Source organism: Watersipora subatra, chromosome 4, assembly GCF_963576615.1.
Source record: "Watersipora subatra chromosome 4, tzWatSuba1.1, whole genome shotgun sequence".
In the NCBI taxonomy this organism is placed as follows: Eukaryota; Metazoa; Bryozoa; class Gymnolaemata; order Cheilostomatida; family Watersiporidae; genus Watersipora; species Watersipora subatra.
Window position 1 is genome coordinate 65,033,224 of NC_088711.1, and position 19,350 is coordinate 65,052,573.

At 36.4% G+C, this 19,350-nt stretch overlaps 1 protein-coding gene across 3 annotated transcripts in view; it reads left to right on the plus strand.

Annotated features, from left to right (window-relative positions):
- The first annotated feature begins 338 nt into the window (after positions 1 to 338).
- The window catches only part of LOC137393262 (GTPase-activating protein CdGAPr-like), a 36,421-nt gene continuing 17,409 nt past the window's right edge, over positions 339 to 19,350 (plus strand). The window contains exons 1-9 of one of the 3 annotated variants that reach the window (XM_068079726.1): positions 339 to 377; positions 3,800 to 3,881; positions 9,003 to 9,073; positions 10,528 to 10,795; positions 11,045 to 11,140; positions 13,844 to 13,885; positions 14,302 to 14,427; positions 16,661 to 16,738; positions 16,831 to 16,912. In XM_068079726.1, coding sequence (XP_067935827.1) covers positions 3,861 to 3,881; positions 9,003 to 9,073; positions 10,528 to 10,795; positions 11,045 to 11,140; positions 13,844 to 13,885; positions 14,302 to 14,427; positions 16,661 to 16,738; positions 16,831 to 16,912 — 784 coding nt within the window. In that variant the 5' untranslated portion in view covers positions 339 to 377; positions 3,800 to 3,860. The remainder of the gene's footprint in view (positions 378 to 3,799; positions 3,882 to 9,002; positions 9,074 to 10,527; positions 10,796 to 11,044; positions 11,141 to 13,843; positions 13,886 to 14,301; positions 14,428 to 16,660; positions 16,739 to 16,830; positions 16,913 to 19,350) is intronic. The other 2 variants (XM_068079727.1, XM_068079728.1) reach the window with 2 other exon arrangements.

The window sequence follows — 19,350 nt, forward strand, 5'->3', positions numbered from 1 at the left end:
AATTTCCACAGCTTGGGTTTTCAAAACACTTATTTATACCACATGCTAAAATTTAATAAACAAAATGATATGCGACAGGCTTTTGACCCTTACCAATGCAAAACCGGAAAAGGATAGGAGCGGGCTCGCGAAGAAAACGATTTGACTTCTCCAGCCAATTGGCTTTCACGTTAGAAAATGGTTTGTTTCCGATAATCTATGCATATATGTACGCCGTTGTAGCGTAGTGCATGATAGCGTGAGCGGTATAAGTTTTAGCCCGTCGGCAATCTGCATCGGCTAAACTATTTTCAATTCTCGATATCAAACCTTCGCTGCAATACTGCAAGCTTAGCAATGGCTGTTGCGCAGTGCAAATATAGGCTACGCATAACGAGGTAGTTAGTCGTAGTTCGTAGTCTGTGGGTTCATCATCAACACAAACATGGCTTTTAACTTTCAAAAACTCGCAACTGGCGTTCGACGCTAATACTCAAGTAACTGATAGTTACCATTGCGAATATGTGTCAGAAAATGTTAATAATGCTGCAAGTTTTTTTTCTTAACAGCTGCATTTAGCTTAAGGCATTTTCAAAAAAGCTCTACGCGAGTTAACGAATATACGTCTGTCTACTTTATAAGTTTCTGTAGTTTCTATTGTTTTTCAATGCAGGTAGTTGTTAGTAACAATTCATTGGCAATGTTTAAACTGCTTGTTTTGTCTAATTATTGGCAGATCACTGCCATGTAATTACCTTCTTTACAATAAACTCGTATACTAGAGTTAATAAATGAAGTTTCACTATTGAATGCTAAAGATCACTGTTTTGGCGTATTGATCAAATGAATCGGCTTCTGACATAAGTATGGTAGCTTGCCAATCACTATATGTTATAGAATTGCGATTTCATAATGCTGTACCCATAAAAATTTTAGTTCAATGATTGTTGTTTTTTCTATTGATTTAAAGTTACGTGTGGAGCCTGAAATACTAATGTTTGCTTCATAAGCAAATAAACTTTGAATGTATCTTTAAGGTATTCGAGACCAGTATGTTTATAGCATCGCTACTTTTTTCATTATGCATACTTCATCTAACATCTATCAACAAACTCCTGCTTCTCTGGGTTTTGCAGAGCATCCCTGTTAGTAACTTATATCCATTAGGTCAAGTGTTTACACTTGGGAAATATCCATACACTTCATCATCGTTTTTGTTTTTTTGTCAACGTTTTTCAGTTGTTTTTATTATCATTGATCCATAGAATACAGTTGTAAATTTATGCATGACAAGCTTTTTTCTAACAATCCTTGCGTGTGCTGTATGACCTTAAAGGTTGACTTGCAACAAAATTCACATTACAGTTATTTGGTATCAAAAGGTTTACCATGTCTTACTCTGCTGTGTTCTAGGTGCAAAATATGTGGAAATGTGATTACAAGCTCTTAAAAGCTCAAAAATGAACAGTTAATTGCAGCCATCACGGAACCGCCGTAGATTGGAATTAAAATTTTGTCTGACCGATTGGGTGGAGAACGTAGATGCAATTCCCACTTGAAATAATACAACATGGAAAAGGTTTAAGTTTAATAGTTCTTAGCCATCGCCATGAGGAAGAACTGGAAATTGAAGTTGGTAATGGAACATGTGAAATTGAAACACAACATTTGAAAATTAAAAGAACAGTTGATAAATCTTGAAATGGCTTTTAAAAAGCATAACAAATGCAGAAGGTAATATTAATTAACAAGCACATACCCATTTAGCGATAATGAACGGCTTAGCCTTGTGGTTAGGTGCGTTACATGGATATGTTACATATAACATATTTAAAGTGATTAGAGGGAAATAGGGCACATTGCAACACGGGGCGCGTTGAAGCACTCCTCAATTTTCTTGCTTGTTTACATCATTTTAAATTTTTACCTCATTAATTAAAGAGCTATCTAGGTCATTTTATGAGATATCGTGATTGCATGATATGAAAAGAACAATTTAGGTGAGCCGTGATTTTGTAAAGATTATCGGTAATTTTTTACCCTCCTATTTTTATATCTAAATTTAGAAAATTGCATATCTTTTGTACATCATTCCATGTTAACAAAAGTCAGTGGAGGCCGCTATAGACATGTTTTCTTCTCAATGCACCCACCAAATCCACGATGTTACATCATCCTGAGTTGGGATGAACATTTTGGTTACTCGGAGGCATTTGGGACACTTTAAAACACAGAGGGTATAGGACAAGTTGCAACACGTTTTAATGATAAGAATAGAGGGGCAAGTTGCGACATGTCGCAACTTGCCCCTCTGTTCTTCTCATAGAGGGAACAGTTCGAGTAGCATTGAAACTGTTGTTTGATAGAACCCTTGATGACGTAGCTAAAAATTAATCCTCAGGATGAACCCTTACATTTTTGGTCAACATTGACATCATAACTGCAAATGCTTACATATAGCAAAAAAAGTTTGATCTTTTTATCAACATGTGTATATGTTTTGCCTTAATGTGGAAGTTTGTTTGTCGTGATTGTTGTGTTGTACACAGTGTTTTGAAGTTCATAGCAAACTCTTTTCAAGTTTTTCTTGCTCAGATAATTAGTGGAAATTTGAATTGTTTGGCTAAAAATAAATTCAAGAAAACACAATTCTAAAACTAAAGTTTACTACGAAAATCAAGGTTGCTTCAATCCGCCCCATAGGGTGTTTCAACATACCCTCTACCGGGTCACGTTGACACCAATTATGCAGTTAGTACTTTTGTGATATTTTCCAAAGTATACAACCACCAGAATTGGCATTTGGCATGCATATGTAAAACATATTTCTGCATCATTTGTGATTATCTAAATTATATGCCAATATTTTAGGAAGGCGTTATACCAAAAAATGCAATGTGCCCACCCTCCCCTACATATATGAAAATGGTTACATGTTATATGAAATCAGTTACATGTTATATAAAAGTGGTTACATGCTATAGGAAACCGATTACATGTTATAAAAAACAATTGTATGGTGTACGAAAAAATTACATGGTATATAAAAGAGATTACAAATTTTATGAAGGTTTTGACATGTTATCTGATAGTGATCATATGTTATCTGAAAGTGATCACATCTTGTATTAAAGTGAATACAAGTTGTCTGACAGTCATCATATGTTATCTGGAAGTAATTGCATCTTATATGAAAGTGTCTACAAGTTATATGAACGCGATTGCACATTGTATAAAAAAGGTTACATGTTATATAAAAGTGATTTTGAAGGTTTCTTGAATGGCTCATTGATGAGACTTCGTATGTTCGTATGTTCAATGTCTTATCTCTAGACTTATGTTGAGTCTACTCTCCATCTCAATGTTTTAAACAAAAGCGTAGTTCATGGGTCTTTGACTCTTTGTTCAATTGAATGCTATTCAAATCTATTGAGCTTTCTCTCTTTTAATCTCCTTTGCTATTCATTTTTCCTTTAGTTTTTGTCAGGGTATTATAATATGAATAGCAGATACATGACTACGTATGTAGATACCCCTTCCCTAAAATTATTGACTATTTTATTGCCTGCAATAATAGTCCTTGAGGCATTAGACAAAGCATTTTAAAAGCCATTTATGTGAGACACACGAGTTGAGTTGTCATCAGTAAGCCTGTGAACCTAAATTATCCATAAATAAACCCTCATCTCAGAACTTGATCAACTCTATATTGATAGCATGGTGTAGTTAGTACAGCGCAAGTGGTAGCTTTAGCTCTTGATGTTAATTGAAATCACAGACTTCCTTCTAAACATTGGTTTGTTATCTTTCTACTTGTTAGCATGGCTGTAGCTGCTGCTTCCTGCCAAATCAGTACTGCTATGTAACTCACGCCAGCAGCCATGGATTCAGAGGTCCATAAGGTATGTAGCTATTTCGTTACACATAGAGGCTGTATATTAGTCGCCTTCCTTCTTGTCCGACAGGAAGCTGGTGGATGAAAGCGAGTTGAATTTGGCTGACCTTTGATTTGGAATGTTTTACATTATACACTGAGTAACGCCGCGGCTGCAACATAGCGAGAAAGGGTACAGACTACGTATATAAGAGTGTTTATTATTTATTGAATTTATTTGGCAGTTGCTTTCTTCAGCCCTTTGTTTTGAGAAATTCATAGTATGGGCCATTATATATGGGCCATGATAGCAGCATCAACTTTATACTAACAAACTGGTCCTATTTTCCTTCAGATAATGCTCCTTTGTAGACCTGAAATACAGCAAAAACTCTGAAGTGGCATTATGTTAACAACCTTTTCATGTTATCAAAGCTTCTGTAGCCATTGCCTTATCTATTGACTAAAATTTAGTCAATATGTACATGATGGCAGATAAAGTTCATTAATGATATTCTCTGCTAGATGTATGCTTTGCGTTGATTGGTCGTAACTTGTAAACTGTGTACTATCTTAACTTCTCTGTGACCTTGAAGATAAACTTGCATGAAATTTTAGTAGACTTTAACAGAAAATAATGTTATTTTTCTACCGTTTGCGGTTGTTTTTTATGTTTGAGGTGATCTGACTGCCAGAATGTTTCAAAATTAAAATCGACAAAACTTCATCGCAGTTGAAATGTTCAGATGAAAAGTACATGCACAATGACATCACTAGTTGCTATCATTGCTATAGTTGATATCAGCTATTGCGTTCAAGTTGCAGCGTTACGCGTCTCTATTCCGTCAGTCTCTTCGCAACTATAGACATCATAATCACACTTTCGCTTGATCTGAGCATTTTAACTGTGATCAAGTTTTATCGATTTTGATCTTGCAACATCCTGGCAGTCAGATCATCTCAAAAATTAAAAACAATTTCAAATTATAGAAAAATACCAATACTTGCTTATAAAATCAACTACAATTTTGTTTAAGTTCATCTGTAAGACTGTCGACCATTTTATGGCACAGCTAGAGCTTTGGTCACACACTTTTAGTTGAAGACATTAAAACTGCAACAATTTAGTATGTGCAAAGATTTTTTGACATTTTTTTCAAAAATGTCTCTTCTTGCCTAAATGACTGATCAACTTGTTTATTGATGAAATTAATGGCAATGAAATGAACTGTGGCAAACGCGCCGTGTACATTATCCTATTCCTGCCATGCCAACAATAAGCGAATGATTGCTGACCAACAGCTATTACATAAGATCACACTGACAATGGTTAGTAATGGGAGTACTCATGCAGGAAACTGTAAAGTGGTTTCTCAACTAACATGGTTATCTCAGGTGCTTGGATGGAGTTTTAGCTACATATGATACTGTAAAAGTTTCAAACAATTTACAGTACTGATATTTTGTTTTCAAAAGCCGTAATCATTTCTCTCGAAGCTAAAATCAGCAACAGTTGCTAAGGACGCTAAAATCAGCAATAGTTGCTAAGGAAACTAAAATCAGCAACAGTTGCTAAGGAAGGTAAAGTATGCAAGAGTTGCTAAGGAAGCTAAAATCAGCAACAGTTACTAAGGAAGCTAACAAGCAATAGTTGCTAAGGAAGCTAAAATCAGCAACAGTTACTAAGGAAGGTAAAGTATGCAAGAGTTGCTAAGGAACCTAAAATCAGCAACAGTTGCCAAGCAAGCTAAAATAAGCAATAGTTGTTAAGAAAGCTAAAATCAGCAACAGTTGCTAAGGAAGCTAAAGACATACTCAATAAATTTCCCAAGGAGTCACTCGCTTAAACTATATGGTATTTGAACATGATAATAACTAGTGCTGGGCACGGTTATCTGGTCATCGGTTTATCTTCTCTCGAGTATCGGTTAATAGAGATTTGGAGCATTTCGGTCTTCCGGGTTCGGGTTTTGTTACACGGATCCGTCGAGTAGAGTGGACAAAAACTCAGTCTATTGCGCCCTGCTCTCTAAACACTGTTTGATAACCCGCCTGTTAACCCTTTGAATTCTGACCTTTTGTGTCATCGCGTGTCAGTAACCTGGGCAATCTGTCCAACAATCCAAAGTTCTTATACTTTTATATATATATATATATATATATCTGAATGTGCTCATAATACAATATTTGGTATAACACTAGTAAAAAAAAGTCGGGCACCCACAGCAAATGTCATCAAACAGAAAAAATAGTACTTTATCATTATTCGGGCTAAAACTATAAAAGTTTGTACGATTTAAAAAGACTCGTAAAAACATTTACAGTAGCATCATATCCATTGAGCACATGTTCATCATTATTTTATGACTCAAAATATACTGGAAAATTGTAATTATTATTATATGGTTCTTTATTTGCATCACAATCATTCATGATCTACCAACAAGCGAGTTATGTCAATTTTTTCGCGATATTCAAATAAAAGTTTGTTATTAAAACGAAGGAAGTAAGTGAAGATATTTGAAAACTTACAAATGGGAGTAAAATTTCTGGTCTAATATCTTGTGCAAAAATTAATTTGATTGGTTTGCGCTGTTATTCAGAAACGGCTTTTGTAAACAAAGCCATGTATATGTATTGCCATGAATGCCGGAATTCCGTTTGATAGAGATTCTGACACACCCTACGCCATGCCTGAAAACTGACAGTAGGGGTTCTAACTTCAAAGTGTTAAGGCTTCGAGCACGAATATCGGTCGTTAGAATTTAGTAAAAAACAATAAATAAATTGAGTAGAATTATAATTTCATTGTAAATTTTAAAACATGTGTGATGTTTGGAAATTTTAGACATAAAACCCGTATCAACAAACCCGATACCCGAAAAACCCGTTGGCCAAGAAGTACACGTGCCAAGCACTACCATCTACCCGATTTTCGAAAAACTTGAACAGAAGGGGATGAGAGACGGTCTAAACTTGTTGGCCAGAAGTACTCGTGCCAAGTACTAATAATAATCAAAATTACTGATTTATCTACTGTTTAAAGAACAGTGCTTCTCCGAGTTATGAAAAGAATGCAGTTTCTGATCTTGTAGAGGCATTACGCTAGTCTGACTGGGTTCCTCGTTACAGTTAAACCATCCTTATGGTTGTGTTATTTAGTCTCATGGATTGAGGATGGGTTATAGACTTATAATTGACAATTTTTACTAAATAACTTCTCTAAACAGTTCGCCCTCTATGTTAAAGCCATTGTTCGTTGGAGCTAATAGCTTCATTAGAGTAAACTGTATTTTATTTGAACCAAAGAATATACAGTCAAACATGGATAACTCGCCCACGGATAGCTCGAACACATGGTTAATTCGAATGGTTTCTTTGGTCCGTTCCCATGTAATGATAAATTGCTATAGATAACTCGAACTCAACACTGTTAACTCAACACTGTTTTTTTGCCCAACGGCTACCGAAACGGTTGTTATCACTTTAGAAAATCACTTTATTCAAAGCCATAGAGGTAAACCTCATCTTTTCATAATTCATAAGCGTCGTTATTACCACCATCGGCAAAATATTTTTGTCAACGACTTTTCTAAAGGTTTGGTGAAATTTGATTTATACTGCTATACGATGAATAGGACGGGCTAGCCGGGTCACGCGTGCAAGGATTTTCGCCACGCACATAGAAAACAAAAACAGCATGTTGTTTTTGTTTTGTATGTGCGTGGCGAAAATCCTTGAGTGCGTGACCCGGCTAGCCCGTGATGAATAGTTTTCCGACGTTGATTCCGTGTTGAATCAACGTCGGAATGTTGAATGTTTAAAACGTCTTAAAAATTGTTGTAATTAAACGTATACGTTGTCTTAGCTAAAAGAAACTATTCATCGTTTGACCTAAACACAGAATTTTCGTGTGTACATTCAATAAGTATCCATTCAAAAAGCGTGAGTGATATACAATGTACCGTAAAACCTCGTAAAACTTCTAATTGAACTGCCTCGGAGTGTTGCTCTTAACAAATCCTAGGTAATGTAAGGTAATCTTTGCATAAACTTTAAAAAAATCGGCAAAATTGATCGTGGGTAAAACGCTCAAAAGAAAAAGATGTCCTTTCTTTTGAGCATTTCAACAACGATCAAGTTTTGCCAATGTCAATCTAAAAAACGTCCTGGCAATAACATCACCTCAAACAACAAACCAATCTCATGTGATAGCAAAATCTCTATACTTTTTGATAAAAACGTTTTAAACTTTACATTAGAAGCATTTAATTTGAAACAAGCCATTTGTGCTTTTGATTTATATTATAGTTTGTATATGTACATGTATCTACTAATAAATAAGTAAATACATGGACTTGTGACAGTGCTCTGATAATTTGAACGCTCTGATAATTCGAACACTTTTGCTCGGTCCCGTGAAGTTCGAGTTATCCATGTTTGACTGTATATATACATACAGTATATTGATACATGTAAGTGCTACAGATACATACATGTATTATTAAAACAAATGCATTATATAATTATGCGAAAAACTAAATTATTTTCAATGAACTAAATAACATACCTGATCAAAGGGGCTTTTGTTGACGCTTAACATGGTAGATCTGCGAATAGAATTGTAGGTTTAGATGTAGCAAAGATAGTAATTGAGATACATGATACAACTACTTTATTTTGTTCTAGGGTAAGTTTAAACTAACTTGCCTTATACATTTAACATAATTTTTATATTCTTTTTTGTATTTACTAATTTTTTGTAATACTAATTATTTAAAATATATATACAGTATTTGATACAATTTGTATATCAAATATTATTTGATACACTAGTTATATCAAATACTAATTATATCAAATACTAATTATATCAAATATTAGTTATATCAAATACTAGTATATCAAATACTAGTTATATCAAATACTAGTATATCAAATACTAGTATATCAAATACCGATTGTCATATATTGGAAATTAGTGCAAGTGCAGAGTCCAGTATGTACTCTAGTGCCATATTGTGTTTGGAAAAGTCACATGTTGACGTGATGGTGAATATAAAGCTTTAATCCTAATGCTATTGGACAGTAAAATTTCAGCTGACTCATGGCTATCCAATAAGCAACATGGCATCTGCATCTCTTTTAGGGAGGTATGTCGAGAAGGCCCACAATTGAGAAAATCGGAATTGATATATCCTCTACTCCATCTCTCTCAAGGTAAAGCGCAACGATCTCTCATATCTCCCTAATATGTACACTACTACTGGCAACATGTCTGTTTAACCTGTCATAGCATGTCATTCTATTGTCATACTATTGTTGTCGAACAAGAGAAGATGACTCTTTTTGCATCATTTTGTTGGTAAAAGTACTTGACGACCTAATGCAGTCTTAGATTTTCTCAATTCAAAGAAGCTTCTCTTTACTAACTATGGGTAAGAAGTTATGGTCACCTGATTAGTCAGTGACTCTATGATAGAACATGCCTTGGAACCTGGCCTTCTTAGTCAAGGAGTGACATTGCAGGCCTCATTCACCCTCCAAGGTTATAAGGCCTATCTAGGATACATCCTGATTTATTTTCACCCTAGTTTTGTTGGCTAAAACCTGGTTTATGGGTTTAGCTGTATTGTTTGCCTTTCACGCAATTACGAGAGAACCTTCTAGAACTGACCTTTTAGTCATCGTGTGGATCTAAGGCCACAATAGTGTCTAGCTAGGCTCTGCAAGTGTTTACTTATAGACTTCCACCGCGCTGCATCGTACTTCTCTTTAATATGTATCTCTTAAACTAACCACCTTGAGTTTCGTATGATTAATATACAGTTACTCCTACGTTCCTATGTCATATCGACATTCCGACATTCTCAAGGTTTATAGTCATCAGTCTTTAATTAATATAATTTAGTTCTGTTAGTCCACCATAGTTTGTTCACTTGATCGTATCGTGTCCAATCAGCGGAGGAGCTTCTTGACTTAAAAAGATGTGAGTTTTGAGTGTTCTCTTTTTTTAAATCATTTGTGTAGTAGTTTGTTTTAGACCTACTTTGATTAGGTTCTCACACTATTCACTGTAGTTATCTTCTCAATAATGGCTCTACTCTTTCTCAGTGTACTAGATATCTATTGATTTGTGTAGTAGTTTGTTTTAGACCTACTTTTGATTAGGTTCTCACACTATTCACTGTAGTTATCTTCTCAATAATGGCTCTACTCTTTCTCAGTGTACTAGATATCTATTGTATGAGTATTTCTGTGGCATTCAAGGCAATTATATTCCCTGCATATCTGAGCACCTCCATCCAGTTGCTCCGCATTGCCTTGCCTTAACAGAATTTGAGTCAGTTTCAAGTATAGGAATGTTACTAATATATAAAGTGATCACATCACCCTTGTTCTGTTATTACTAATTCAATTTGTGCGTGAGAGCTTATTACCTCTCCCGTCTCCTGTGTACAGTGAGTAAATTATAGCGCTGATCTGTAGAGGATGTTGAAAAGGTTGTAATTAGTAGTGGTTAAGTTGCTTTTAGACTCTCATATTGTTAATAATTGTCAGTGCCAAGGTCAGTACTATATGGCTCTGTTTTGGGGATGTTACTTTCGGGCACTATCCTACTTGCTGCTCCCTCGAGTTGTTTCACCTTGACGAGTGTTCATGTCTGTCTACAGGTTGGAGTGTTCTCAGTACTCACTTTCCAAGCTAGGCAACCACTTCCATTACGAGCGTGTGGAGTTTGACAGGATAGAAGCATCTCTTCAGAGTGTCGCTAGGGACGATGAGATGTACAGCATCAGGGTGGTTGTTAATGAAAAGACGTGGGTTGTACGTCGGTCATACGATCACTTCAACACGCTCGACTATCAGATACATATCTGCACTTTCATGAGAACAACGAGTAATCTGATCGATTTGCAGTTCATGCCAGAAAGTGTAGAGGTAAAACAGCTGTTTTTGCTTGATGCCATATCATCATATATGTTTATCTTTACCTGTCATTACATAATTACATTCTTTTCTGCCGTGTCTGTCATATCCACATCATCTATTTTCATTTATCTAAACCAGATCTGTTAGTTAGAGCATCGCTAATATTTGTTGATGTTTATTAAACATATTCGTCACTCATTGACAAGTCATCGTCTGTCGTGTTCATTTTGTTGTAATTTCACATGAATGTACATGTAGGAAAGAAAGAGAGTCATCGCAACCTATCTTGACCAGTTTACTCGCCTCTGCACCGGACACCTCTTATATTGTGGTACTATACTCAACTTCTTCGAGGTTAGTCGCGCTTTGATCTGAGGCAATGTTTAACTTTGCTCCGAGGCTCTAGGATTACATAGTACTAAATGCATAAACACGCAGTTACAAATTCAAAGTAGTTGTACAATGTTAAATGTGAAAGAAACATAATTGTGTCCTTCTTGCGTGTAACCTTGAATATGTTGGGAAGTAGTGTATATGTAGAGATTATAGGGGATGTTCAGTCAAGCTGATTTGCTAAGTGCTATTCTATTTTAGAGTGGCAGTTGTATTTATAGATATAGTAAGTTTCTATTGTTCAATCCTGACCAGTACTTAGTTATTAATTATTAAGTCATTGTACAATGTTAAATGTGAAAGAAACAGAATTGATTCGTTTTTCATATACATTGAACCATCAGACCAAATTAATTATGTCAATAATGTGTCGCTTTTAAAGTTTTATTATTGTAATTATTATAATCTTTAAAGCAAGTTTCCAAAAAATAATTGTAAAGCTTCGGAGTTAGAAAAAGGACTCTGATACGTAAAAACAATGACTATTATTACGTTGTATGGTGTTAATGAAGAGTATTCTCATCGTTCATCAAAACGCTTTAAAGTCTTCAGGTAAGATCGTAAAACACATTATGGGCGAATCTAAAAACAATGGATATGATTTAGACCTTGGTGACATGAATCGGAGTTTAATTTCGTTGATTGTGACAATTGATCTTCTCATGTACGCCATAACTTAAACCATAACTGTCACGAACAACTTTTATCGTATTTTCTAGGTAAATCAGACACGCTGATTCCGATTTTGTACTCAAAATAAAGATTAGTCCACTAACCTTCAAAGTCATTTAAGCTTTTTTAAAGCGTTTCAATATCCGTTTCAAAAACAACACAATCGGCATTACAAGCTCCGCCCATAAATATGTGACGAAACCTAGCTTTTTCAGAAACGGAAGTTGGGAATGTTTAGTCCGATTTAGAATAATAGAGATGGGTGTCTTAAAACCCATTATTATCTAAATCCAGCCTGTAAAATAGTTTCAGTTTTTTTATGAAACGGATATAAACTATTTAAAATTGCTCGCAGCTTGTTACACGACGTTTAAATGGGCTGGACGCCGAGAAAAATGAGCTCAAAAAGCGCGGTTTTATCACGAGCTAGCGTTGTTATTGCGCTTTTTAAATATGCAATGCTAAATAGCTTATCTACCTTTCAGAAAAGACTGATATTATTTTTAAGGCTGAATTTAGATATTAATGGATTTTAAAACACCCATCTCTATTATTCTAAATCGGTTAAACATCCCTACGTAACTTCTGTTCCTAAAAAGCTAGGTTACGTCAAGTATCTATGGGCGGAGCTTGTTATGCCGATCGTGTTGTTTTCGAGACCGATATTAAAACGCTATAAAAAGTTCTTCATTACTCTGAAAGTTAGTGGCCTAATCTTTATTTTGATTACAAAATCGGAATCAGCATGTCTGATTTACCTAGTAAATATGATAAAAGTTGTTCGTGGCAGTTATGGTTTAAATCATGGCAACCACTACAGCAACAACGTAGTGTAGAGCAAAATTTGATTGCTATTGATACAACCGAGTCATTATTAGTACAATTTTGTCTACACTTTTCTACTGATCATTTTCTAATTATGGTTTCATAAAGATCCAAGAAGTCAAAGTGGTGGCCAAATAAAGGCGGCATTAAATTAGAGGTTTTACGGTATGTACGATGTCAGCGCATTATTTTGGCATGTTTATATAAATGTATGTTAGCTGATTGTGGCCTGTTACTGAGGTGGAGTCAAATCTCATGAGATCACTACTTTCCACCAAACTTTGTAATCGATGATTTGATGACATCATCAATAGAATTCATAATGGATTGGCTTGTAGTAATAGATTTTTCAATTCAATGTAGTAATAGATTAGGCGATAGAATTCATTACGGTTGTAGTAATAGACTTTTCTTTTCAAAATTAAATATTAATGAGTTAACCGTTCACTGTATCACTTTAATCAATGAGAAGATTGCACACAGAGACCGATATGTTGTCGGTGCATCATGTCGAAACAAACATCTCAGTCCACGTCAGCAGAGATAAAACCGCCGCATCTGTGATTGGATAAAATAATTCATTCTGACCAGAACTCATGTAACCTTAATTATATTTTATTCGTTGTTGGTGTAAGCTGCATTTCACTTTCAAAATCCCACAACAGGTCTTCACACCAACTATACATGGAACCACTAGTAACTAGTATAACTTGGAACAGCTTGTGATGTCTTTCAGATAATTCTGTTGAAATCCAATCTTCAACAGTTGAATTCGTGTTGTGAATCTAAAGTATTTTTCATTTGGCTGTTTTCATCGTTAACATGTTTTGTCATTGAGAATCAAAATATAATAGTGCATATACTTCAATAATAATGAAACTCCGGCAAGGGTGTCACGTCCTTTCACTCGACTGAGGCTAGTTATTACTAGCTAATCTATCTACCACGACACATCATTCAGCTGGTGTTTTAGCAGCTGCTTATATCTATACTGCTGTTTATCAGTGTGTGTAAACAGTCCGTTGAACACTTGTAGCTTTTGTCAGGCAATTTACAACTGCGACTTTGTGTGCTGTAAACACAAGTGTAGGCAGTCAGAAGAGGTGTGAGTATCACATCTAAATGTAGTATGTTCTATAAATCCATCTACGCTGGCCCTGATTGCAGATTAAACATTTGAAACAAAGGAAGTGTCTGTTCACAGTAGAGGTAATGAGTTGTCATATCTATTATTTCTGTTTTATTTATCTGTTTATAAGCTTGCTCAAACTTTATAACTTTGTCTCTATCTCTCTAACTAAGTAGATGAATTATTCTATGAGGGATTGTTGGCAGCAGGCAGGAAGTCCGCTGCCATTTTGTTAGAGTATATCTCAGAATCAGTGAACCGTTTCTGTGGTTTGAGCTGCTTACTTGGCACACGCAGTTGTTGTAAAGTTAATTTTCATTAGCTGTTTGTAACGCTGAATATCGTTGCTCCATGCTGCGACACCTGACTAGCCCATCTTCTGATTCTCTACCACTGTAGTCCATTATTCGTAGCACATTTATTATTGGTTATTCTAGTTGTAGACACTAACAGCTATGATTATTATTTTGGTAACATATTAAATATGATTGCATAGGTCGATGGAAAGGGGCAAAGACTTATTGGAACTGAGGAGGGCTCAGCCATCAATATACCTGCTATAGCTGCCGCCCGCACTATCAAGGGCTACACGAGCCAAGCTTCTGATGAGCTCAACCTTGAGGTCTTTATTCTCTCTTCTTTTGTCCTTCATAATTCTTTGCAGAAAAAGAGATAGGTGCTGTGTTGTTGCAACCATTTTGTTTGTGTTGTTAGTTTTCATCGACAAGAAGGTGATAGCTGCCTGCTGACAAGAGGTCACCCTCTTACACTTGGTTCACGTTTCAGATCATTCAGTCTTCTTTTCTATATACATAAATCTCAAAGTTCGCCATTCGGTGTGTCCAGCTATAGCTATTCTATATATATATATATATATATCTCAAAGTTGGTGTGTGTGGCATTTCAGCTATAGCTATGAATATCTTGGAATAAAGAATCGTATCGCAGGTTTTATTTCGGACCTTCCGACTCGCCAGTCCGGCGCCTTACCAATTCAGCCACACAAGCTTGATGAATTCATTAGGCGATATATGTTGTATATGGGAGCAAATAGGCTACCACTTTCGGACAGGTATAACTGGAGTGTCTCAGAACCTGCATGCAACCTCAGAACTTCTATGCATGCATGTATGCATACATGCATGCATAGAAGTTCTGAGGTTGCATGCAGGTTCTGAGACACTCCAGTTATACCCGTCCACCACTTTCGGTCACGAAGTGATGGCGTAACGTCATGAGAAGCAAAGCTCTTATTAGTAAGCTTACTCAAATTATCCATTAGCAATGTGGCAGGCTAATAGCAAGTGGCAGGCAACTCTTATTACCTCTCATTGTTTATTGTTATAAGCTGATTTTTAATACCCGTGCAACGCCAGGTAGCACAGCTAGTAATATCTAAACATGAAAGATTCGCTTTAAGCTGGATTTCATCTAGGAACCTCCCAATTTACCAGGCGATTGCCGAACCAATTAAACTACTCGAGATGCAATGAATTCATTAGGCAATATGAGTCATAATGTCAGTTAAATTGTGCATAGCACTCTGTGTTACGCAACAACGTCACTAAAGCTTGCTCTCACGGCTCTTATTAGTAAGATGAGTGATATGGATAGTAGCGTACTCAAATTAGTCATTGGCAATGTGCCAGGCTAATGGCAAGTGGCAGGCAACTACATTGCCTACTGTTTTTTATAAGAAGTTTTTAATACCCATGCAACGCCGAGCAGTTGGCTAGTTATTAATACAGGTTAGTTTTAGCCAACACGATGATACAGACCAATCATCAGTTAGTTTGTTGCTCATAGTGTTGACTCTGAAGGATCATAAGCTTTTCCTGATATGCTAATTTTTGCTTCTGGCTTATTTTCATTAACTAAAAGTTTGGGCCCCGCCATACAACATTAACTCGTTTCAATGTTGGCACCGTAAGGCGAAAATGTCATATAGAGGGGTATAGAAACCCACAGTAATTATCTAATGCAAACATCTGGTAAAAAACATCAAAATTTTATATACATACTGTACGTATTGAAAAGTAGTAAGAAAATAGTACGTTAACCTTTGTAACTATAGTTACCTACAATAACTTTAGTGTATTTATTGGTTATGATCTGCAATAAAATGTAATATTACAATGTATTATGTGCAGAACATTCCGTAGGGAGGTCTTACCTTCGAGACAGACGTATAACATAAACTTTGAGTTTAACTTAACTGAATTTAGCTTACTAAACACATACTTAATAAACACACACTTAAAGCTAAGTTTTAGTATATTTTCACTAAACTAAACCTTAATTTTGTCGTCTAAAATTTTATCACCTGTTTCCAGTTTTGTTGTCACTCTAACTTATAAATAATAAGCTGAACTGAGAGAGAGCGAGCATCGTTTCTCTTTCAGGCGTTATGGGAGAAATTTCGGCGAGTAGCATATTGGCATCTTCGTTATTCAGACGTAATTAGCGCATCGACTGCCAAATTTGAATTTGGAGAGAAACTTGTTGATGAAGTATGGCGAAAAAATTTCGGGAACAAAAAGCCATCGAGTGTGACATAGTAAAACAGCAAAACTGTATATCAGGGACATCGTAACCCAAAGATGCACTGTATGTTTATTATCAGGGACATCGTAACCCGAAGATGCACTGTATGTTTATTATCAGGGACATCGTAACCCGAAGATGCATTGTATGTTTATTCAAAAATTTGAAATAGCAATGTGTGTTTGATGATTAACTGAATATCAAAATGTAAGTGAAGACGATGGGAAGGAAAGGCCATTTGTTTCATCATGCCTTGCATGCATGAGTGTTAGACCTGTTCAGCTCTTGCAGCTGTCATCTGTTTCTCGCAGGTTGGTGACATGCTCTCTGTCATAGACAAACCGGAGCCCCGCGAGTCCTCATGGTGGAGGGGCAAGAAGAAATTTGAGGTACGTGTGTGTCTCAGTAAGCTGATGAGTGTGATTGGTCAGCCTGTAATGTGTTGTGTAGCTTGTGCAAAAAGTGTTGTGTATTCTTTTAGGTTGGATTCTTTCCTTCCGAGTGTGTTGAATTGATAGGAGGAGACAACCGTGCATTGTCCTATCCTGCCAACACCAAACCCGGTGGGTCGCTGTATGGTCGACTAAGAAAGACTAGCCTGTGCTTTCACAAGTCTAGTGTTAAGTGCCTTGCATAGCAGCTAAATCTGCTTCACAATCAGCTCATCTGACTATACCTCAGCGATTAAACAAGGCAGCCTTCAGAAGTTATATGTCTAGACCAAAATTTGTGATGAGTTGTCTCATGAATATAAACAAACGACTGGTTCACCCTAAATCGCCATTTGTTGACGTTTTGCTTTCTGCGTTCATCATCGACTAGGTGAACCGTAAGCCGATGGCATCGACGAATCAACGCGGCCACGTTGGGAAAGTTTGCAGCTGTCAAACTTTCCCGATATTTGGCTGAGCATCAATGACCGCCTGTACAATTTGAACCATTTAGATGGTGGGTAGTAATTTATTTATTTCTGTTTATCGCGGGACTAGTATTTGATTCAAGCGTGTGAAAACAATGGGTTTTTTTGTGAAAAATTAAAAAGAAAAATGAAAACCCTACACCACAGAGTATGTGCTGATGCAAACGCGAAGGGATTTATGATGGTGTGAACATTGTTATCGCCGACGATCACCAAAGTATTGTGGTATCAATGCCGACATGCAGCGATATAGTCTGAACCAGCCTTGAAGAACATTCTTAGCGAACAAACAGCAACAGTCGATAAATAGCGAATATTTTTACTGATTATGATGAGTCACCCAATCACACTGATCAAAAAAGAATGTCGTCTGAAAAAGTAAAATTTTTGCTATTTTTTTTTAAGTTCATGAAATAGAATTAAATAGACAAAATAGACTAAAGAACAATGGTGTGTCCTATAACATATCATCTATTAAAACACAAGGTGCCTGCATAACTGAACATGACTTAACATGACTTAACCTGCTCCACTTGAACTTTTCAACTTGGGCTGTGTTGGGTGATCTCTGTACCATCGCTGAAATCTTTGTTTGGCTTAACGTATGCTGATGTGTTTGTTAGAGTTACCCCTCCATACCACATGCTGTGCTTGTTAGAGTTGCCCCTCTAAACCACCTGATGTGTTTGTTAGAGTTACCCCTTTAGACCACCTGCTGGGCATGTTAGAGTTACCCCTTTAGACTATCTGCAGTGCTTGTTAGAGTTACTTCTTTAGACCACCCGCTGTTCTTGTTAGAGTTACTTCATTAGACCACCTGCTGGGCTTGTTAGAGTTACCCCTGTAGACCACCTGCAGTGCTTGTTACAGTTGCCCCTCTAAACTACCTGCTGGGCTTGTTAGATTTACCCCTTTAGACCACCTGCTGGGCCTGTTAGAGTTACCCCTCTAGACTACCTGCAGTGCTTGTTAGAGTTGCCCCTTTAGACCACTTGCTAGGCTTGTTAGAGTTACTCCTTTAGACTACTTGCTGGGCTTGTTAGAGTTGCCCCTTTAGACCACTTGCTGGGCTTGTTAGAGTTACCCCTTTAGACTACGTGCTGGGCTTGTTAGACATCTTCGGTGTTGGTTTGCACATTTTCACTGATGGTGTGTTATTTTAGCCAATTTTTCATCAAGTAGAGGAAATATTGTTTTCACCAGCTGACACCTTACTCTTTCATCTCTAAAATATTTAAAGTTTCAATGTTTCTGCATGTGTCTGTTGTTAGTAACACCGTTCTATATATTTAAAGTTTCAATGTTTCTGCATGTGTCTGCGCATGAAGATGATGAGATCTTTTAGCATCCTTGTGATGTTAAACAATTCATAGACACTAGACGTCTAGACCCTCTTCTGGTGAATCACATAGAAATTATTCTGTTAACCTTTTAGCTGTGTTTTAAGGTTTCTCAAAGTTTACTCCTACTAGGGTATCTTATGTAGGCGATAGCTGTTTGTTCAGGGCTTTAAATTCTATATAGAATCCATTCACAGTTGTGTAGAATGTCAATGTATAATGCGTGGTGTGGTGAGTCATCTGCACTTCTGATTGATCAACTGATTTTGGTTAGTCAGATATACCTAGTATTAATGACTTACCATTGATTTTATCTCTGCATTGCTTCAAGCTCCCAATATTTCTATTTGCCCAATGAGAGTTCATTGAGTACGGAATAGTTTAATTTCTAAGCTTTGTACGTTTGTTGTAACAGTCAGTAAGAGCAGCCAGCTAGTGTCCGACTGTCTCGACAACAATATGGAACACTACATTGTTTGATTGTTTGTATTCTATTGCCTTGCTGTGCTCCCTTGCTAAAACATCTGAATAGCGGAGCTTAACAGGCTCGCAACTGATACGTGACATTGAAGAGATGTAAACTGCGTGTCATGAGAGTTGCAGTCATTAGACTCAGTCATTAGTCACAGTCATTAGTCACAGTCAATAGTCGCAGTCATTAATCACAGTCAATAGTCGCAGCCATTAGTGGTAATATTAGCCGAAGTGTGATAATTTTTAAGGTGTGACATGAGAATTCTAC